The sequence below is a fragment of the Artibeus jamaicensis genome, unplaced genomic scaffold (assembly GCF_021234435.1).
Source record: "Artibeus jamaicensis isolate MK-2021 breed Jamaican fruit bat unplaced genomic scaffold, CSHL_Jam_final contig_760, whole genome shotgun sequence".
Classification (NCBI taxonomy): Eukaryota; Metazoa; Chordata; class Mammalia; order Chiroptera; family Phyllostomidae; genus Artibeus; species Artibeus jamaicensis.
Genome location: NW_026521955.1, coordinates 675991 through 694509, shown reverse-complemented (window position 1 = coordinate 694509; position 18519 = coordinate 675991). Strand labels below are relative to the sequence as shown.

The following is an 18519-nucleotide window of genomic DNA, read 5'->3' as shown; positions in this document are numbered from 1 at the left end:
AACAGTTGAGATTTAAATCAGCTGGTTGTCAAAACACATCATGTTTTTTTCTTGTCCCTAAAATATCATCCATTCATATATTTCTTGAATCTCATTATAATAGTATGTCATTAGCTTCAACATTAGTCTGTGTTACTACTCCTCTGGCCTTCGTCTCAGCAAAGCTTCCTCATTTCCAACACATTTTTGACCCAGGGTTCACAAAAGTACAGATCATTGCTCTGACCATTTGGATTTTAACTCTCATTAAAACCTCTTTTTTTTCCAGCAAGTAAAAATAATATAAAATGAGCAGTTTGCGTAAATGACACATAGCTCCAATTTTTTATGTTTCTCACTTAATTGCAAAGTTAACTAAAAATGAATCTTGATATTAGACATGTCCAGAAAATGACATCGTCTATCATTATACTGTATTTTTATTTTTGGTAGCTCTACCCTCAAATTGGATAATTTTCAATATTCTCTAGTATTTTCTGTGACAATATAACAACCTTTTAAATTTTTACCATTTTTCTATAATATTGTTTCATTTATTCCTCATCTCAGTGCTAAGAAATTAATGAAACCATCATTATACTTCCAATTTTGCTAGCAAGAAACAGATGGCTTAGAAAGCTAACATTTATTAAGCTCTTTCTAGGTGCCAGACACTGTTCTAAATACTTTATTACCTCATTTAATCTTTGCAACAACTCTAGGAGATAGGTACAATTTGTATCCTCCTTATTATAGGAACCCAGAGTATTTAAATAATTGGCCCTTACGCCCAGAAATGACAGAGCCGTGATTAAAACCTTGGCAGTTTGCCTTCAGAGCTTTATTAGATCCATAAATAATAATGACTGAACCAGATTTGAACCTGGAGCTCCAGGTTCTAGATTTTCTGGCTTTTTCTTTTTAACTATGTTGCCTCTCAAATAAAGAATATTGAAGCCTAAGATACAGCTGCCCAGAAGTAGATTTCGGAACCATTAACACAACAACTTGTACTAAGAGTGTAGAAAAGAAAAAGGACTCATACATATGGACAACAGGGTGCAATGGGGTATACAGACACTATATGGTAATGGGAAAAATACAATAAAAATTAAATTTTTGAAAAGTATAGGAAAATTGCATAGATTGAACATAACCATTTTATAAACATGTTTCCTGTACTTTTCAGGTCTGTGATGTCTTATAAGTTTATACTCCCAAAATTGACCTGGAGCAGAGAGTTGAGCGATAGTGGGAATAATCTAGATTATTTGGAGATCTTTTTAGAAATGTAGGAAACTGTACATACATATGTGTGTGCATGCACACACATGCACACATATTTTATCCCTTTGTTAAAAAAAAATACTGTTAAGCAGTTGTGTTCCCAGTCTGTACCTTTAGTTTGCTGCATCAGTGGAGGGCTTTGCTTTACTTTAGAGTTTAATGTTACTTTAGGAGTGTAGCTCTATATACTGCTAATCCTGATACTTGGTTATTTACATCTATAAATATTACCCAAGATTTATGGGTAGACAATAGTAGGGAAGAAATAAAGCAGTAGAATTGCTTAAAAGACTTTATGGTGGAGTTTTTTTGTTTGGTTGGGTTTGTTTGTTTTTATTTAGACCTACTTTTATTACTTTGGGGTGAGCACCACAGTAATGAAAACCACTGGCATTGTAATAAAGCATATACATTTTGTCATCCTAACTTGTTTTTAAGAGCTTATAGAAAGCTATGTTAAATGTAAATGATAATGAAAATAATATTCGTCTTATCCTAGCTGCTTCTAGTTTTATGTTCACCTTGCTGCTATCAGTTAATCAAATTACACTCTTTCCTTTTTGAAAGCAGATTACATATTAAAGAAGCTTTATGGAAATACCAATTTATTAATATGAGTTTGTTAGAAAAATCCTATGTATTATCTATGCCTATGATCTTGATATTAAACTATAATTGAAGAGTTTTGATCCTGGCTGGTGTAGCTCAGTGGATTGAGCACGGGCCTGCGAACCAGACAATCACAGTTCAATTCCCGGTCAGGGCACATTCCTGGGTTGCAGGCCAGTTCCCTGCAAGCCAATTCCCAGCAGGGGACGCACAAAAGGCAACCATACATTGATGTTTCTCTCCCTCTCTCCTTCCCTTTCCCTCTAAAGATAAATAAATAAAATCTTAAAAAAAAAAAAGTTTTGGAGATGTGCTTTGCTCCCACTTTCTCTTCCTAAGAAGATCTAATGTACAGAGTAACGTTAATTTACAGAGTACAGATCAATTTAGTTAAACAGTGCATGTTCATTCTGTGTTGTTGGCTGGTTGTGGTTGTAGGGATAGTTTCATTGAATTTAAAGGCTCATACACTTTTATTTGTGTCTTTGGTTGCATTTGTTACAGATGTGTAGCACTTTGCAGTTTAGGTATTTGGATTTGTGAAGAACTAGTCCATGAGTCTCATCATCCTCAAATTAAAGAAGCTCTGAATGTAATTTGTGTTTCCTTAAAGGTAAGAGAAAAACAACTACTGAATAGCATATATTAAGATAGTATACCATCATGATTATTCTTCTCCAGGTATTATTATATCTTATGCCCTTATAGATGTAAAACATTTAATAAATGTATTCATTAACTTATTATTACATTATTTCCTTGATCCTAACTTTTTTGTTAATAGTGTTCCTACTCTTGGATTTAGCTAATCTACCTAGTGACCCATTTTATCTCATCTTTTTTTATATTTGGCTTTGTCCCCAGAATACGTACAGATGGCTCCTAAAAAGGAAGCTAGTCATTTAACAACATGTGTAACGTAGTTTATTTTTTCTTTATCAGTATTTTTGTAACCTACAATTTGATAATTAGCACATCTGAATTCTTAAGCTACTTAACTTTTTGGCTTTATCATTCAAGTTAAATACCCTCTTTGTGAACAGAATAAGATTTGTTCAGAAATAATAACCTAATTATTTGGAGAATCTGAATGAATAAATGGAATTTTTCGTTTCTAAAGGGATATATACTGTTGTTTCTGTCTTAAGACTTAAAATACACTATCTGTATAGGACTCTGATTACAAAGTAAAAATATTACTGATTTGACAGGTATTTCTGAGCATATAGTGTCATGAGGCACTTTGTTAGGCAGAATAAGGGATACCAGAATGAAAAGAATTGTAAATACTAGATTCAGGACATTGATGATATGATGACTGAAAAAAATTAAAATAAGAGTGACAACATTAAAAAAGCTGAGAGAACCAAATGAGTGGTGTGTGTAAACTATAGATAGAGTTCAGCGGAAGCAGAGATCCCTTGGACTTAGGTACCAGAGAAGACTTTGGAAAGAGGAGACATTTCGTCAGGGCTTGAAGAGTGGGTAAGATTTGGTCTTTGAGAGATAAGCATAAAAAGTTTGACTTTATGCCATTGGGGAGTTATGTAAGAGTTTTAAGCATAGAGAATGCCAGCATAGGAGTTCTTTAGAAGATTAATTTGGAAGTATTGTGTATGGTAAATTGGAATGGGGAAAAATTAATAACAAGATTAGAGGCTGCTGCAGCAATGCAGGTAAGAGAAAATGGAATAAAACTTGAATAAGGACAGTCAACCATTACAAATGAAACATAAAGTTAATTGTGTCTTTAGAATGTGGTGTGATTTTTTTTTCAATTTTGCAGCTGTATATCTCCCTAATATTTTAATAAACATTATAAATGTAGTATGACTAAAGGAAACATGTATGAAATTTAAAATTTTCAGCAGCTAATGCATGATGCATAATAGTTCAAGAAGAAATTTTTACATAAGTTTTTTCTTTTGTTATTATTACAGTTTACTAATAAAACAGTAGCCCACGTAGCTTGTAACATGCTTCACATGCTGGTTCATTATATACCTAGACTTCAGATTTACCAGCCTGATTCTCCCTTGAAAATTATTCAAGTAAGTAATTTCTTATTTTTTATAATGACCTTATTGAAGATTTTTAGATTTGGGTACCTTGAATTATAAAATTACATAGTAGTTTTCTTCAAGATTTGGATAGGTAGATAATGGCAACCCAGGGTGCATTTTTGAGTAGCAAAGTTCATGACAGTAACTTTGTTTTTCATGTTAGAAGATTGTGTTCTTGTTTTTAAATGCTATCTGCAAATTTATAATTGTCATTGTCTTTATCAATGTGCATTTGGCTTCATTCTCTCTCTTAGACTAAGAAAACATACTACCCATCCAGTCACCATATCAGGACATTATTTTGATTCATTACTTTTCTTATCTCTTCAGCCAATTATTACGAAATTTTTTAAATTTTAAGTCCTATCTTCTACACCTACATTTTTATTGAATTTATTGGGGTACAGGTTTCAAGTATACGACTCAATTAAACATGATCTGCACACTTGCATCATTCACCCATCAACCCAAGCAAAGTCTGTTTCCATCTTCCTGTATGTGTGTTTAATCCCTTCATCTTCTTTCATTCAGACTGCCAAACCTTGCCCCTCCTGACAGCTGTCAGTCTGCTCCACATATCCATACCTGTGTTTCTGTTTTGTTCATCGGTTCATTTTGTTCATTAGATTCTGCATATATGTGAGCAAAATATATGCAAAATCATACGGATTTTGACTTTCTCTGACTAGCTTATGTCTCTGACTTAGCATAATAATCTCCAGGTCCATACATGTTGTCACAGCAGATAAGATTGCCTTATTTTTTTTTACAGCCAAGTATTCCACTGTGTAAATGTACCACAGCTTCTTTTCAAAAAAAAATCCTTACCTGAGGATGTGTTACTGGTTGATTGAAAGAAAGGGAGAGGGAGTGTGCACACACATGAAACATCAATGTAAGAGAAACATCAATCAGTGGCCTCCCATGTGCCTTCTGATGGGATCTAACCTGCAACCTTTGATGTATGGGATGATGCTCCAATCAACTGAGCCACCCATCCAGGGCAACCACAGCTTTTTTATCCACTCATTTTACTGATGGACACTTGGGCTGTTTCCAGGTTTTGGCTATTGTAAATAATACTGCTATGAACATGGTACATATATTCTTTCAAATGAGTGTTCTGAGTTTCTAACAATATATTCCAATAGGTGGGATCACTGGATCAAAAGGCAATTCCATTTTTAATTTTTTGAGAAAACTCCATACTGTTTTTCACAGTGGCTGCACCAGTCTACATTCCCACCGCACAAGAGTTCCCCTTTCTCCACATACTCACCAGCATTTGTTGTTTCTTGATTTATTGATGATAGCCATCTGACTGGTGTGAGCTGACATGTCATTGTGGTTTTAATTTGCATCTCTCTGATGATTAGTGGCATTGAACATTTTTTCCATATGTATATCGGTCATCTGTATGGCCTCTTTGGAGAAGTGTCTATTCAAGTCATTTGCCTACTTCTTAACTGGGTTACCTTCCTGGTGTTGAGTTCTATAAGTTCTTTATATATTTTGGAAATTAACCTGTGATTTTGGTGTCTTATCCAGGAAATCAATGGCAAGACCAATATCAAGAATCATTTTCCTTATGCTTTCTTCTAGGAAACATAGAAGTTTCCTAAGTTTCATAAAAGAAACTTTTATGGTTTCAGTCCTTACACTTAAATCTTTGATTTATTTAGAGTAATTTTTGTGAGTGGTGAAAGATAGGGGTGCACTTTTATTCTTCTGTATGTGGCTGTCCGGTTTTCACAGCACCATTTATTAAAGAGACTATGCTTTACTATGTGTGTTCTTGGTGCCCTTGTCAAAGGTTAGTTGACCATGTAAGCATGGGTTTATGTGTAGGCTCTCTATTCTGATCTACTCGGTTTGATGCCTGAACCTTACTGTCATATTTTTATTACTATAGCTTTATAAGGTAACTTGAAACCAGGAAGTGTGATGCTTCCAGCTTTGTTCTTCTTTCTCAACATAGTGTTGGCTCTTTGTGGCATCTTTGGTTCATTAGACTTTAAAATAGTTTTTTCTGTTTCTGAGGAAAATGCCATTGGAATTTTGGGTTTTGTTGAATTCGTAGATCTCTGTGGGTAGTATAACCAATTGAACAACATTAGCTCTTCCAATCTATAACATGGAATAATACCTTTCCAGTTACAGTAGTCCTCTCTTATCCATAGTTTTGCTCTCTGCAATTTTAATTACGGTCAACTGCAGTCCAAAAATAATAAATGGAAATTTTGAGAAATAAACAATTTATAGTAAGTTTTAAATTGCATGGTGTTCTGGGTAGTATTGGGAACCCTCACGCTGTCCCTCTCCATCCCACCTGGGCTGTGAATCGTCCCTTTGTCCAGCACATCCACACCATATACGCTCCCTGCCCGTTAGTAGCCATCTCAGTCATCGGATCGTCTGTCATGCTGTCCCAGTGGCTCTGTTCAGTAAACCTTATTTTACTTAATATAGGCCTCAAAGTGTAAGAGGAGTAAGATGCTGGCAATTCAGATATACCAAAGAGAAGCTGTAAAGTGCTTTCTTTAAATGAAAAGGTGCAAGTTGCTAACATTGCTAATATCTATAGTAATCATGAATTTTCTATCCATGAAATTGTGAAGAAGGAAAAAGAATTTCTCCTAGTTTGCTGAGAGACCACAATCACATAACCATTATTACAGTATATTGTTATAATTGTTCTATTTTATTATTTTTCTCTCTCTTTTTTCTTTTTTGCTCAATTCCTCTACCACCTTAACCCAGCACCCAGCCACCCCCAACACCTAACAGCTGTCAGCCTACTCTCTATCTATGAGCCTGCCTCTGTTTTGCTTGTTAGTTTATTTTGTTCACTGGATTCCACATATGAGTGAAATCATATGGCATTTGTCTTTCTCTGACTGACTTAGCATAAGCTCTGCAGCTATCCATCCATGCTGTCACAAAGGTTAAGATTTCCTATCTTTTTATGGCCTAGCAGTATTCCATTGTCTGTGTGTAGCACAGCTTTTTTATTCACTCATCTACTGGTGGATTACTGTTGTTAATCTCTTACTATGCCTAACTTATAAATTAAACTTTATCATAGGTATGTGTGTATAGGAAAAAACATAGTACATACAGGGTTTGGTACACTCTGTATCAAAGGTTTTAGGTATCCACTAGGGATCTTGAAATATAACCCCTGTAGATAAGGAGGGATATTGTATTTGTGTCCTCTTACATTTCATTCCTCAGTGTTTAATAGTTTTCAATATAAGGTCTTTCTTTCACCTCCTTGATTAAATTTATTCCTAAGTATTGATTTCAGTGCTATTGTAATATGGTGATATCTTTCATAATTTCTCTTTCTGATAGTTTGTTGCTTATATATAGAAATGCAACTGATTTTCATATATTGATTTTATATCCTGCAACTTTACTGAATTCATTTGTAGTTGTAACAGGTTTTTGCTGCAATGTTTAGGGTTTCCTATATTTAAGATCATGTCATCAATACACAAATAATTTTATTTCTTCCTTTCAGATTTTGATGCAATTTATTTATTTATTTGCCCAATTGCTACTGTAGGACTTTTAGTACTGTGTTGAATAGAAATGGCAGTTGTGGACATCATTGTCTTATTTCTGACCTTAAATGAAAGGCTTTTTAACTTTTCACTGTTGAATATGGTATTAACTGTGGGCTTATCATTTATGGCCTTTATGTTGAGGTACATGCCTTTTATACTTTATATGATGAGCAGGGTAGATACCTTGAGTGACAGAATTTCAGATGATTTTTATAAATTTTTGTGCTTATCTATATATGTATATATGTTTATATTAGTGTTTTATTAGAACATATATTACCTGTGTGTTTACACTTGATTCATGAGTTGAGTTTGTGCAAAATGCATTTATAGTTGACGGCACATAATGTTGGTTCTATGATCTCACTTGTAAGACAAATCTAATGAACAAAATAAACTAATGAGCTAAATAGAACCAGAGACAGAATCGGGGAACAGACTGACAGCTGTAGGATGGGAGGATACAGGTGGGGACTGTTTGACAAAAGGAGAAGGGCTTAGTCATGGAACGTGTACGAAGGACTCATGAACATGGACAGCGGGGTGGGGACTGGCTGGCGGGAGGCTGGGCTGGGCAGAAGGGGGCGAAGGGAATAATTGGAACAACTGTAAAACATTAAAATAAAATAAATAAAAAGGTGTTACTAAAACAACTTGGGGGAAAATATGATGTTGGTTCTATATTTGAGGATTGTAAATGATTGATAGATAGTGAAGAGGTATTTGAAAAGTTTATATATTAGAAATTACTTAAAATAACATTGTTAATGTTTCAGGATAAACTTGCAACAATATATTCTATATCATTTTAGCATTAACATTTAAGTTTTAGAGTGCACCATTAGTTTATAAGCATATTTTGTGCTTTTTTTCCTCTGTTTTCACTTTTTTATGTTTTATTTGTTTGGTTTGTTTTTGGACTGTAGATCCTGATAGCCACTATTACTCACCTTTTGCCAAGTACAGAAGCTTCATCTTACGAAGTGGACAAGAGGGTAATTTAAATTTTGTTTCCTATTTAATGTGGTTATGTAGTAAAATATTTATATTTTAATGACTATTAACTCATCTTGTATTTAAAATTGACTATAATGTAACATATTTGTTATTTAAGTATAACAAATTATATTTCCATCCAGATTTTAAGTTAATCATGGTTATCTGATAAAGTCTTTGAATCTCAGGGTTGTGAGGAACATTGGAGGACATTCTATCCATGTATAATTATTTTGTTTTTAATATTATTTTTAATATATTTTATTAATTATGCCATTACAGTTCTATTTCCCCCCTTCATTCCCCTCCACCCTGCACATCCCCTCCCCCACCATTCCCTCCCTTTAGTTTATGACCACGTCTCAAGTTCTTTAGATTCTATATTTCCCATACTATTCTTGCCCTCCCCCTTATCTATTTTCTACCTACCACCTATGCTACTTATTTTCTGTACCTTCTCCCCCCTTCCCCTCCTCCCACTCCCCTGTTGCTAACCCTCCATGTGATCTTCATTTCTATGGTTCACTCCTGATCTAGCTGTCCTCTTAGTTTGCTTTCATTTTAGGTGTGGTTGTTAATAACTGAGTTGTCTGTCCTTTCACTGTTCATCTTTTTTATCTTCTTTTTCTTAGGTAAGTTCCTTTAACATTTCATATAATAAGGGCTTGGTGATGATGAACTTTGATCTTATCTGAGAAGCACTTTATCTGCCCTTCCATTCTAAATGAAAGCTTTGCTGGATAGAGCAATCTTGGATGTAGTTTCTTTGGATTTCATGACTTGGAATACTTCTTTCCAGCCCTTTCTTGCCTGTAAGGTCTCTTTTGAGAAATCCGCTGACAGTCTGATGGGAACTCCTTTGTAGGTGACTGTCCCCTTAGCTCTTGCTGCTTCTAGGATTCTCTCCTTCATTTTAATCTTGGCTAATGTAATGATGATGTGCCTTGGTGTGTTCCTTCTTGGGTCCAACTTCTTTGGGATTCTCTGAGCTTCCTGGATTTCCTGGAAGTCTATTTCCTTTGCCAAATTGGGGAAGTTCTCCTTTATTATTTGTTCAAATAAGTTTTCCATTCATGGCTGTTCCTCTTCCCCTTCTGGTACCCCTATAATTTGGATGTTGGAATATTTGAAGATATCCTGAAGGTTCCTAAGCCTCTCCTCATTTTTTTGAATTCTTGTTTCTTCATCCTTTTCTGTTTGGTTGTTTCTTTCCTCCTTCTGGTCGACTCCTTTGATTTGAGTCCCGGTTTCCTTTCCATTACTATTAGTTTCCCTTCATTTCAGTTAGCTTAGCCTTCATATGTTTCTCTGATTTGTGACTAAAATCAACCAGTTCTTTGAGCATCCTGATCACCAGTGTTTTGAACTGTGCATCTGAGAGTTTGGCTATTTCTTGGTTGCTTAGAGTTATTGGCTCTGGGGCTTTGAGCTGTTCTTCTTGAGCCATAATGTTTTGCTCTATTAGTGGCTGTTAGGTATGAGGAGCAGAGCCTTAGTGTTCACCAGGGCGGGGCCGCCCAGGTTGCTGGTTTGTGACACTGTATGGGGGGGCGGGGTCAGAGAGGGACAATGGCGGTTCCCTCTACCACTTCCTGCTGCTGGAGCCTGCACATTCCATCTCATTGCTAGCTCCTTCACCGGTGTATCTGCGCACTAATGTGTGACTGCGACCAGCCCTCAGTGGGTCTGCCCACTGCTACTCCACACCTGGGATCCGCCCACTGCCTGCATACCTGGGTCATGTGCCCAGGTGGGTCTGGTGGATCTTTCCTGCCCAACCCCACTCTGCTGCTGGCTCTGCCCCTCTTATGGGTTTGGCTGAAGGGTTCGTTGTTGTCAGACTTCCATATACTTCAATATTCTGTGGTTTGGCTGCGTTTTTGTTGCTAAAACTTTGTTGTTTTTAAACTTGGTTGTGTGAGAAGACACAGTGCTTCCACCTACGCCTTCATCTTGGCAGAAGTCCCTCAGTGAGCTTCTTGGTTGGATGAAGTTCATCTTTATTCTTCAAGATGGACTCATGATTACAGAAATCCCCAAGCTCTTGCATATTTAAAAGTTTTTCTCTGATCCTAATACTTGAAAAACAGCTTGGTTAGATATGAGTCCTCGGTTCACACTTATTTCCGTGAAGTTTTGTTTTTGTTGTAATGTTGTCTTGCTTTGTGTGTTGTTTTTGAGAAATCTGATGCCAGTTTTATTCTCTAGCCTTTGTAAATTATTTCATCTTTTTTTCTGGAAACCTTACAGGTGTGTGTGTGTGTGTGTGTGTGTGTATTGAAGTCTTTTGAAGTTTTAACAGGATGTGTGTTAAGAGTTTATTATTGGAGGTCACTTTACCCTGACATCTTGGTGGGCCTTTTCAGTATGGAGATTTCAGGGACTTCTTATATGTGAACTGGACGTTCTTTTTCTTTCTTCCATTTCGTTCATTTTTCTTTCTGACACTTTTTACTCTTTTCCTTATCTCATTTTTATTCTCTCAATTGTTTTCTACTGTTCTTCAGTGCCTCTTACTAAATTTTGTTTTTGATTTTTCAGATGTATTCTTCCTTAGGCATTTTATAATTCAGCCTTCGTTTCTAATATGATTTTTTTTTTTAGTTCTTTTCCTGACTCGAGTTAATTCTTCCCTTCTTGGTTTGTTTCTTTTTAGTTTTTAAATTTCTGATTGAAAATGGGGTTTTCTTTTTCTCCTTTATCTTAATACCTGTTTGAAAATATTTAGATTAGAAACTTGTGATACAGTTTTCTTTTGTCTTGTAACTGGATTATTGGGAGAAGGGTTCATCAGCTGAGCTGCTTAGATTCTCATGTTTTCTTTTCATAGTAGTTTTATACAGATGAATACTCCTGCATATCTGTAGACAAGTTTGGTTGCTTTGGGTGGTTTACAAGTTTTCTACTTAAGATCTCTCTTTCCTGTTAAACTTTTTCAGCAGTCTCATACTTGTGTATATGTCATGTGCTTGCTGAGTCAGCTCTGACTCCTTGAACCCTATTAATAAGTGATGTCTACAATGCCCTGTCCTCGTTAGCCCTGCTCAGCTCCTGTGGACTCCTTCCTATGACTCCTTTAATAAAGTCAGCCAATCTCATATTTGTCCTTCCTCTTTTCCTCCTGCCTCCTTGAGATGTGCCCAATGTAGAACAGCTTCATTTTGTCATTTTTGCCTCCAGTGATGTTTCAGGGAAATTTGATGTTGGACCCACTGGTTTATCTTTCTGGCAGTCCCAGGTATCTGTACAGCTCTTCTCCAACACCATATTTCAGATAAATCCATTTTTTCCCCTATCTGCCTTCTTCATTGTCCAACTCTCACATCTGTACGAAGTAACAGGTATACGAAAGTGTAAAATGATCTCAGCTGTGGTCTCTGGTGACACACTTGTGCTCTTAGTGATCTCTAATTCTTTCATTGCTGTTCTTCCAAGTCTCAGATTTTCCTTGATTTTTTGGCTGCAGTCTTTATTTGAATTGATGACTGAGCCAAGGTAAGCAGAATCTTTAATGTTTTCATTATCTATTTTAAAAGTGTATTTCATTTATGGCTATGATTTTTGTTATCTTAATATTAAAATGCTGTGTTACTTTAGTGCTTTCTTCTTCTATTTTAATCAGAAGTTTCAAATCTTTGCTATTTTCTGCCAGTAAGATAGTGTTATCTGCATATCTTAAGTTACTGATTTTTTTTTACCAATTTTCACTCTTTCCTCTGAGCCTACTTCAGTTTTTTAATATAATATGTTCTGCATACAGATAAAACAGAGATAAAATGCATCCTTGTTGGACACTTTTGCCTATAGAAAACCATTCTGTCTGTCCATGGTCTCCTGTGCACACACAGGTTGTACATAGGAACAGTCAAATGTCGAGGCATGCCTGTTTTTCTCAGAGCAATCCATAGCTTGATCAACATAGTCAAAGGCTTGCTGTAGTCTGTAAAACAGACTAACCTTAACACACTCCTTAGCATCTCCTTTCTTTATGTTTGGGATATATAGTGAATATTTCCAGTCTGTAGGCCACTGTTTTGCTTTCCGAATTTGTTGACATATTCTTGTTAGTCTCTGTGCCTTGAAATAAGTTTATCGGTGTCCCATCTACCCTGGGTGATTTATTTCTTCCCAATACCTTCAGGGCAGTTTTTACTTCACTTTTAGAATTCCAGATTCTTCCTCAGAGGAATCTTCTTCAAAGGTGTCTGTTATCCCTTTTCTGTAAAGATTTTCATTATACTATTTCCACCTTCTTTTTATTTTCTCCTGGTCAGATAATATTCTTCTGTTGGTTATTCAGCATTCCTAGTCTGGGTTTGAATTTCACTTTTATTTCTTGATTCTTCTAGTAGAAATCTTCTATTTTTCCGTTTTTTGGTGTTGTCATCATCCTCTTGTCTGCTACACTGACTGTTGTAATAGTTCTCCTTTTCTCTACATGACAGTCAATGAAAGTTTGCATCCAGGACTCTAACCCTGCTCTTGTCACCTTTTGCTTTTGCATCTCACCTACTTCTAACAGTTTTTAGTGTTTCTTCTGTCATCTATCACCATTTTTATTTCCTTTTTACTTCTGGCATTGTCTTTCCACATTCTTCCCTAATAATATTTCTGTTTACTGTCCACAGTTCTTCTGGTTCTCAGGTTGAACAGTGAAATTCTGTTTTATATGTGGATGTTAAATGCATCAGGAATTATAATTTGGCACTATAGTTCTTGTAGTGCTCTTCTTCAGCTTTCGTCTGATGCTTGGTATTAACAGGTCAGGGTCAGTACCAGAGTTCTCTCACTTAAAGTGGACTTTTTCTTTCTGGCTCCTTTTTAGGTTTGTACCTAGTTTCCTTTTCTCTTACAGTTTTTTCCAAACTACCCTTGCTCCTCATGAAAGCTTGCAATGGGCAAAAAGGAAAAAAATTACTGAGAATTTATCATATATTTTCTACTTACACATAATTTGAAGTTTGGATGTTGTGTTTTCTAGTCAAACGGAGGATGTGGGTTTTGTGATATTTTATTGGTTCTTTTTGTTCTTTCGGAGGATATGTTGGGAGGCTTAGACCAGCATTACTCCTTGATTTGGAGACTTGGTCTTTCAATCTAAGCATCAACAGATCTCTTACTGCTACTTGATTGACACTTTTATGGCACTAATTGTGATTTTTTTTTCTAACTGAATAAAATGGATTACATAGGTACTATTATTTTACTCCACATTTTGGATAAAAGTGTTTTGGTTATAACATCCATTAATTTAAAAGTATCCAGTGGAAAGATTTATTTTAAAAAATTCGTAACAGTTTCAGAAAGAGGTTAAGATAGTCTAGTCTTTTTGTCAGGATACTCAGTGGGGTGTTGTTAAATTAGAAGAGTATAGCTAATTGATGTCTTTTGCTTTTAAAGCTCAGAGTGGGGGGTTTTTTTCCTTAAAAAAGTTAACATTCCTGTTTCTATTAAGGTTTCATTATGAGAAACCCACAATAATGTTCATGTAAAATACCCTAAAAGTTAGGTCTTATAAATATGAATGTTGGAATTTAGGATTGATAGTTCCTGAAATAAATTTGGGAAACAAAAAATAAGTTGTTGAATTTCTGATAAATATTTAGCTCTTACTTTATGAGCTTAGAATAATAATGATCTTTTTTGTTGTTGTTACAGTTGGTCGTGTCTTTACTTCTGTGCCTTCTGGACTGGATCATGGCCTTACCTCTGAAGATGCTGCTCCAGCCAGTCCAGGCTGCGGGAACAGAAAATGATAAAGTGGAAAAGTCTGTCCTCAGTTGCATTTACAAGGTAAACTTCTTTTCCTTTATTACTTATTTGATAACCAAGGTTTTATAAAACCTAAAGAAATAACATTTTTTAGTATTTTCATTTAGAGCTAGGTATTCATAAGAAGATATATTTATCTTACAGTACCTAAAGATAATTAAAAAGTGGCTCCTGTAATACAGTCATTTTATTGCCACATTTTTAAAGGAGTCAAGTCTTTGTTGAACATAAGAATATTAGTTAAGTTCTACTAATTCTTGATAAGAGATATTAAATTTTACCTTATTTGAAAACCTAAATTTTAAACTATTTAAAATTTTTGTCAAGCTCTTGCGTTACCAGTGGACTTTTTTCTGCCTTTGCTTTATTTATTTATTTTTACTAAAAAGGGGAACTTTTATATGTTTTTCTTCTGTATTTTCAGGTATTACATGGATGTGTTTATGGAGCTCAGTGTTTTAGCAATCCAAGGTACTTTCCAATAAGCCTCTCAGATTTGGCATCTGTAGACTATGATCCTTTCATGCATTTGGAAAGTCTGAAAGAGCCTGAACCTCTGCACTCTCCTGATTCAGAACGGTCTTCTAAACTCCAGCCGGTAACAGAAGGTAAAATGAGTTTTTGTCAGGACAGTATTGTTTGGGTTCTCTCAAGGCATGTTTTGAGGGCTTGGGTAGAAATAATGGACGAGGATATATTTTACTTTGTAGATGTTTACTTCATGATGTATATTACTACAAATTTCATTTTCAGTTTAATTACTTAACATACAGTTGCTAAGATTATATGTGATGATGTTTCCTTTATACTTCCAGCTAAGTTATTCTGATCATTCTTTTTGATATTTTACCTTCTGCATCATAGGATCATATAATTGAGATTTAGCTTTGGAGTCTGACAGACATGGTATTAAATTTTGACTTTCATTTAATAGCTGAGTGACTCTGTCTGTGTCCTTATTTGTAAAGTGGGGATAATAATATTTGTTCCTTCATAGACTCATTTTGAGTACTAAATAAGATAATATGTATAAGACCCTTTACACAGTTCTTGGTCTATAGTGAACTCAATAACTTTTTTTAAAGCCACATTGCTTCTACAGTCAAAGTTTGTTGTCTGATATAAGGGAAAGATGTAAACAAATAACCTTATGAGTATAAAAATAAAGGTACATTCAAGATACAGAGGCCACTCAGAGCAACCCAGCTTTATTGAAGTATTGTAAGGAGGTGGTATACATGATAAAATTAGTATTAAGAGCACTTTGACAATAGTATTTTATAAGAATTGGTAAATTATGGTCCACACCTGTCACTTATTTCTATAAATAATTTTTTTTAATTTTTTGTATTTAATTTTTATAGAGGAGGGGTGAGAAAGAGAGAAACGTCGATTTGTTTTCCCACTTATTTATGCATTCTGTGGTTGATTCTTGTATGTGCCCTGATGGGGGATTCCACGTGCATCCTTGGTGTGTCGGGATGGTGATCTAACCATCTGAACTACCCAGCCAGGGCTTTGTAAATCAAGTTTTATTAGGACATCTCCATGCTGTTCATTTATGTATCATTGTGGCTGCTTTTGTGCAAAAAGAGTAGTGTTGAGTAGTTGCAACAGAGATTTTGTGGGCTATAAAGCCAAAAATATTTACTGTCTGGCTTCTTACAAAGACGTTTGCTGACTTCTAGTATGTTAGATTAATTTTAGGAAGTTTAACCCAGGAGTAGAGAGACTAATCATGAGGCTGCTGCAGTAGTCCAAGCAAGAGTTGTTGTTAAAGGCTTAAATTAATTAAATTTTTCCCAAAGTAGACCAAGAGTTAGAGAAAGTTCAGAGGTTTGGGAGAGGAAATGAGGAGGGCTGTGCTAGAAATGTTTTAGTTTGGGGTGCCTATTAGATATTTACATGAAGATATCTAGTAAACATGTTTGTTGTATATGCATATAGAGTTCTTAAAGAGGTCTCTCTTATGAATACGTATTACTTGCGCGTGTGTGTGTTTTGAGGAAAAAAAGTTGGAAAGTAAGGACAAACAGAAGAGAGTAATTTTTAAGAAACAAAGAGAGGAGAAAGATTCTTAAAAGATTGGCTAACAGGCCCTGGCTGGTGGATTGAGCACTGGCCTGCAAGCCAAAGGATAAGCAGTTCGATTCCCAGTTAAAGGCACATGCCTGGGTTGCAGGCCAGGTTTCATGTAGGGGATGCTCGAGAGGCAACCACACATTGATGTTTCTCTCCCTTTCTTTCTCCCTCTCTTCCTCTTTCTCTAAAAATAAATTAAATAAAATCTTTTTTAAAAATTGGCTTATAGTATTAAATGATAGAGAGGTCAAGTATAAAAACACTGACAAGTACTGTATTTTTCTGTGTCCAATGTGCACCCATGTTTTTGTGCGCATTATATATGGGATTATTATACCCACAGTAATGTAATCATTATACCCATATATAATGCACGACCTATTTCTTCCTCAAAAACTTGGGCAAAAAAAAAAGTGCATTGTACACTGCAAAATAAGTAGGAGGCAGAAGCTGCTGGCTGTGGGCTGAGGGACAAAAAAGAGTTAAGGAAGTAGAGGCATCTGTTGAAGCTACTCTTTAAAGAAGCTTGATTATTAAAAAAGAACAGAAAACAGTGGGAAAGCTAAAGGATTGTTTGGGGCTAAGGGGTTTTTAAGGATGAAGAGAGTTTAAATTAATCATAAGCTGGGATGGAAGGTGGGAAGGGGATCATCATTAGTACAGTGAGTTCCTAAGAGGCGAGCTGGAGAGTATAGGTACTAATATTAGCCCTTCTTCTGAGACCAGAAAGAAGAAGGTAAATTTAAGGGAACTAAGAGAAGTTACTGAGGGCCCAAAAGAAAATGAAAACTACAAAGTTTTGTTTGCACCAATCAATCCTCAGTAAGGTAGCTATGGCAGAAATACAAACTATGGCTTTCAGAATATTGGTATATGGTTTAATGATCGAATCTAGGCTTGACTGACCTGATGCTAGGAATTGGCTAACATGGAAGAAAATTAGAGTAATCCAGTGAGTCAAATAGTAGATATGGTTGATAATAACTTAGAACAGTGATTCTCAGCCTTGGCTGCCCATTAGAATATTGATGTTCTGGTCCCTTCAATAGAGATTTTGATGTGTTGATCTGGGATTGCTGGGATTTTTTAGTTTTGCAGATGATTAATATGAAGCCCAGGTTGAAGACCACTAAGAAGATTAGTATGTTAGGGCAGTGGAGTGAAACCCCCACATATAAATTTCATGAGGAAGCCCAATTTGTAAAACTTTTAAAAAAGTAGAGCTGAAGCAGCACAGAGGTTGGTATCCTACCAACTTCTCTTCTGTCCATCTCCAAAAGTTCTACAAAAGCAAATTGGGAAATTACTGGACTAGGAAGTTGTGGTCAAAGTATATGCTGTTAAGGAAAAGTTTGAATTTTAAAGGCAAAATAGTTATAAATGATTAAAACATCTAGGATATGATCACGATAATGGATTGATGATGGAATGCAAGTGGAGATATGAGGTTACACATCAAGGAAATAGGGTTAGGGTTTTGGGTTGACCACAAGTTGCTACTAGTTTATCTAGAACACAGATATACAAGTGAAGTATCTCAGGTACTGGACAGTACATTATAACAAAATAATTTAGACAGTAATTGGTATCACGATTTACTATTTCCTTAGATTTGGCACAGTAAAATAGTGTTTATATAAAAACAAAGATACATGAAAACATTAATTGCTTTCTTTTTTTTTTTTTAACTTTTTATTTTTTGCCCTGGCTGGCATAGCCCAGTGGATTGAGTGCGAGCCTGCAAACCAAAGGATCTCGGTTCGATTTCCAGTCAGGGCACATGCCTGGGTTGCAGGCCAGTTCCCAGCAGGGGCCCTTTGAGAAGCAACCATACATTGATATTTCTCTCCCTCTCTCCTTCCCTTCCCTTCTAAAGATAAATAAATAAAATCAGTTTAAAAAAAAAACACTATCTCTTAAAAAAAACTTTTTATTTTTCAATTTAAACTGATATTCAATATTATTTTCTGTTGCTTTCAGATGTACAGCATAGTAGTTAGACAGTCATAATGTACAAAGTGACCCTCCCCCCCCAATATTTCAAGTACCCTTCTGGCACCATACTTACTTATTACAATATTATTGACTATATTCCTTATGCTGTACTTTATATCCCTATGGCTCTAACTACCAATTTGGACTTCTTAATCCCTTCACCTTTT

The 18519-nt window shown here is 35.5% G+C and overlaps 1 protein-coding gene across 7 annotated transcripts in view; it reads left to right on the top strand.

Moving 5' to 3' along the window:
* The window catches only part of RALGAPA1 (Ral GTPase activating protein catalytic subunit alpha 1), a 272343-nt gene that overhangs the window by 148825 nt on the left and 104999 nt on the right, over positions 1–18519 (top strand). For all 7 annotated transcript variants that reach the window (XM_053672519.1, XM_037163988.2, XM_053672518.1 and 4 more), the window contains 5 exons: positions 2380–2488; positions 3816–3926; positions 8434–8502; positions 14162–14296; positions 14700–14883. In XM_053672519.1, the coding sequence (XP_053528494.1) occupies positions 2380–2488; positions 3816–3926; positions 8434–8502; positions 14162–14296; positions 14700–14883 (608 nt within the window). The remainder of the gene's footprint in view (positions 1–2379; positions 2489–3815; positions 3927–8433; positions 8503–14161; positions 14297–14699; positions 14884–18519) is intronic.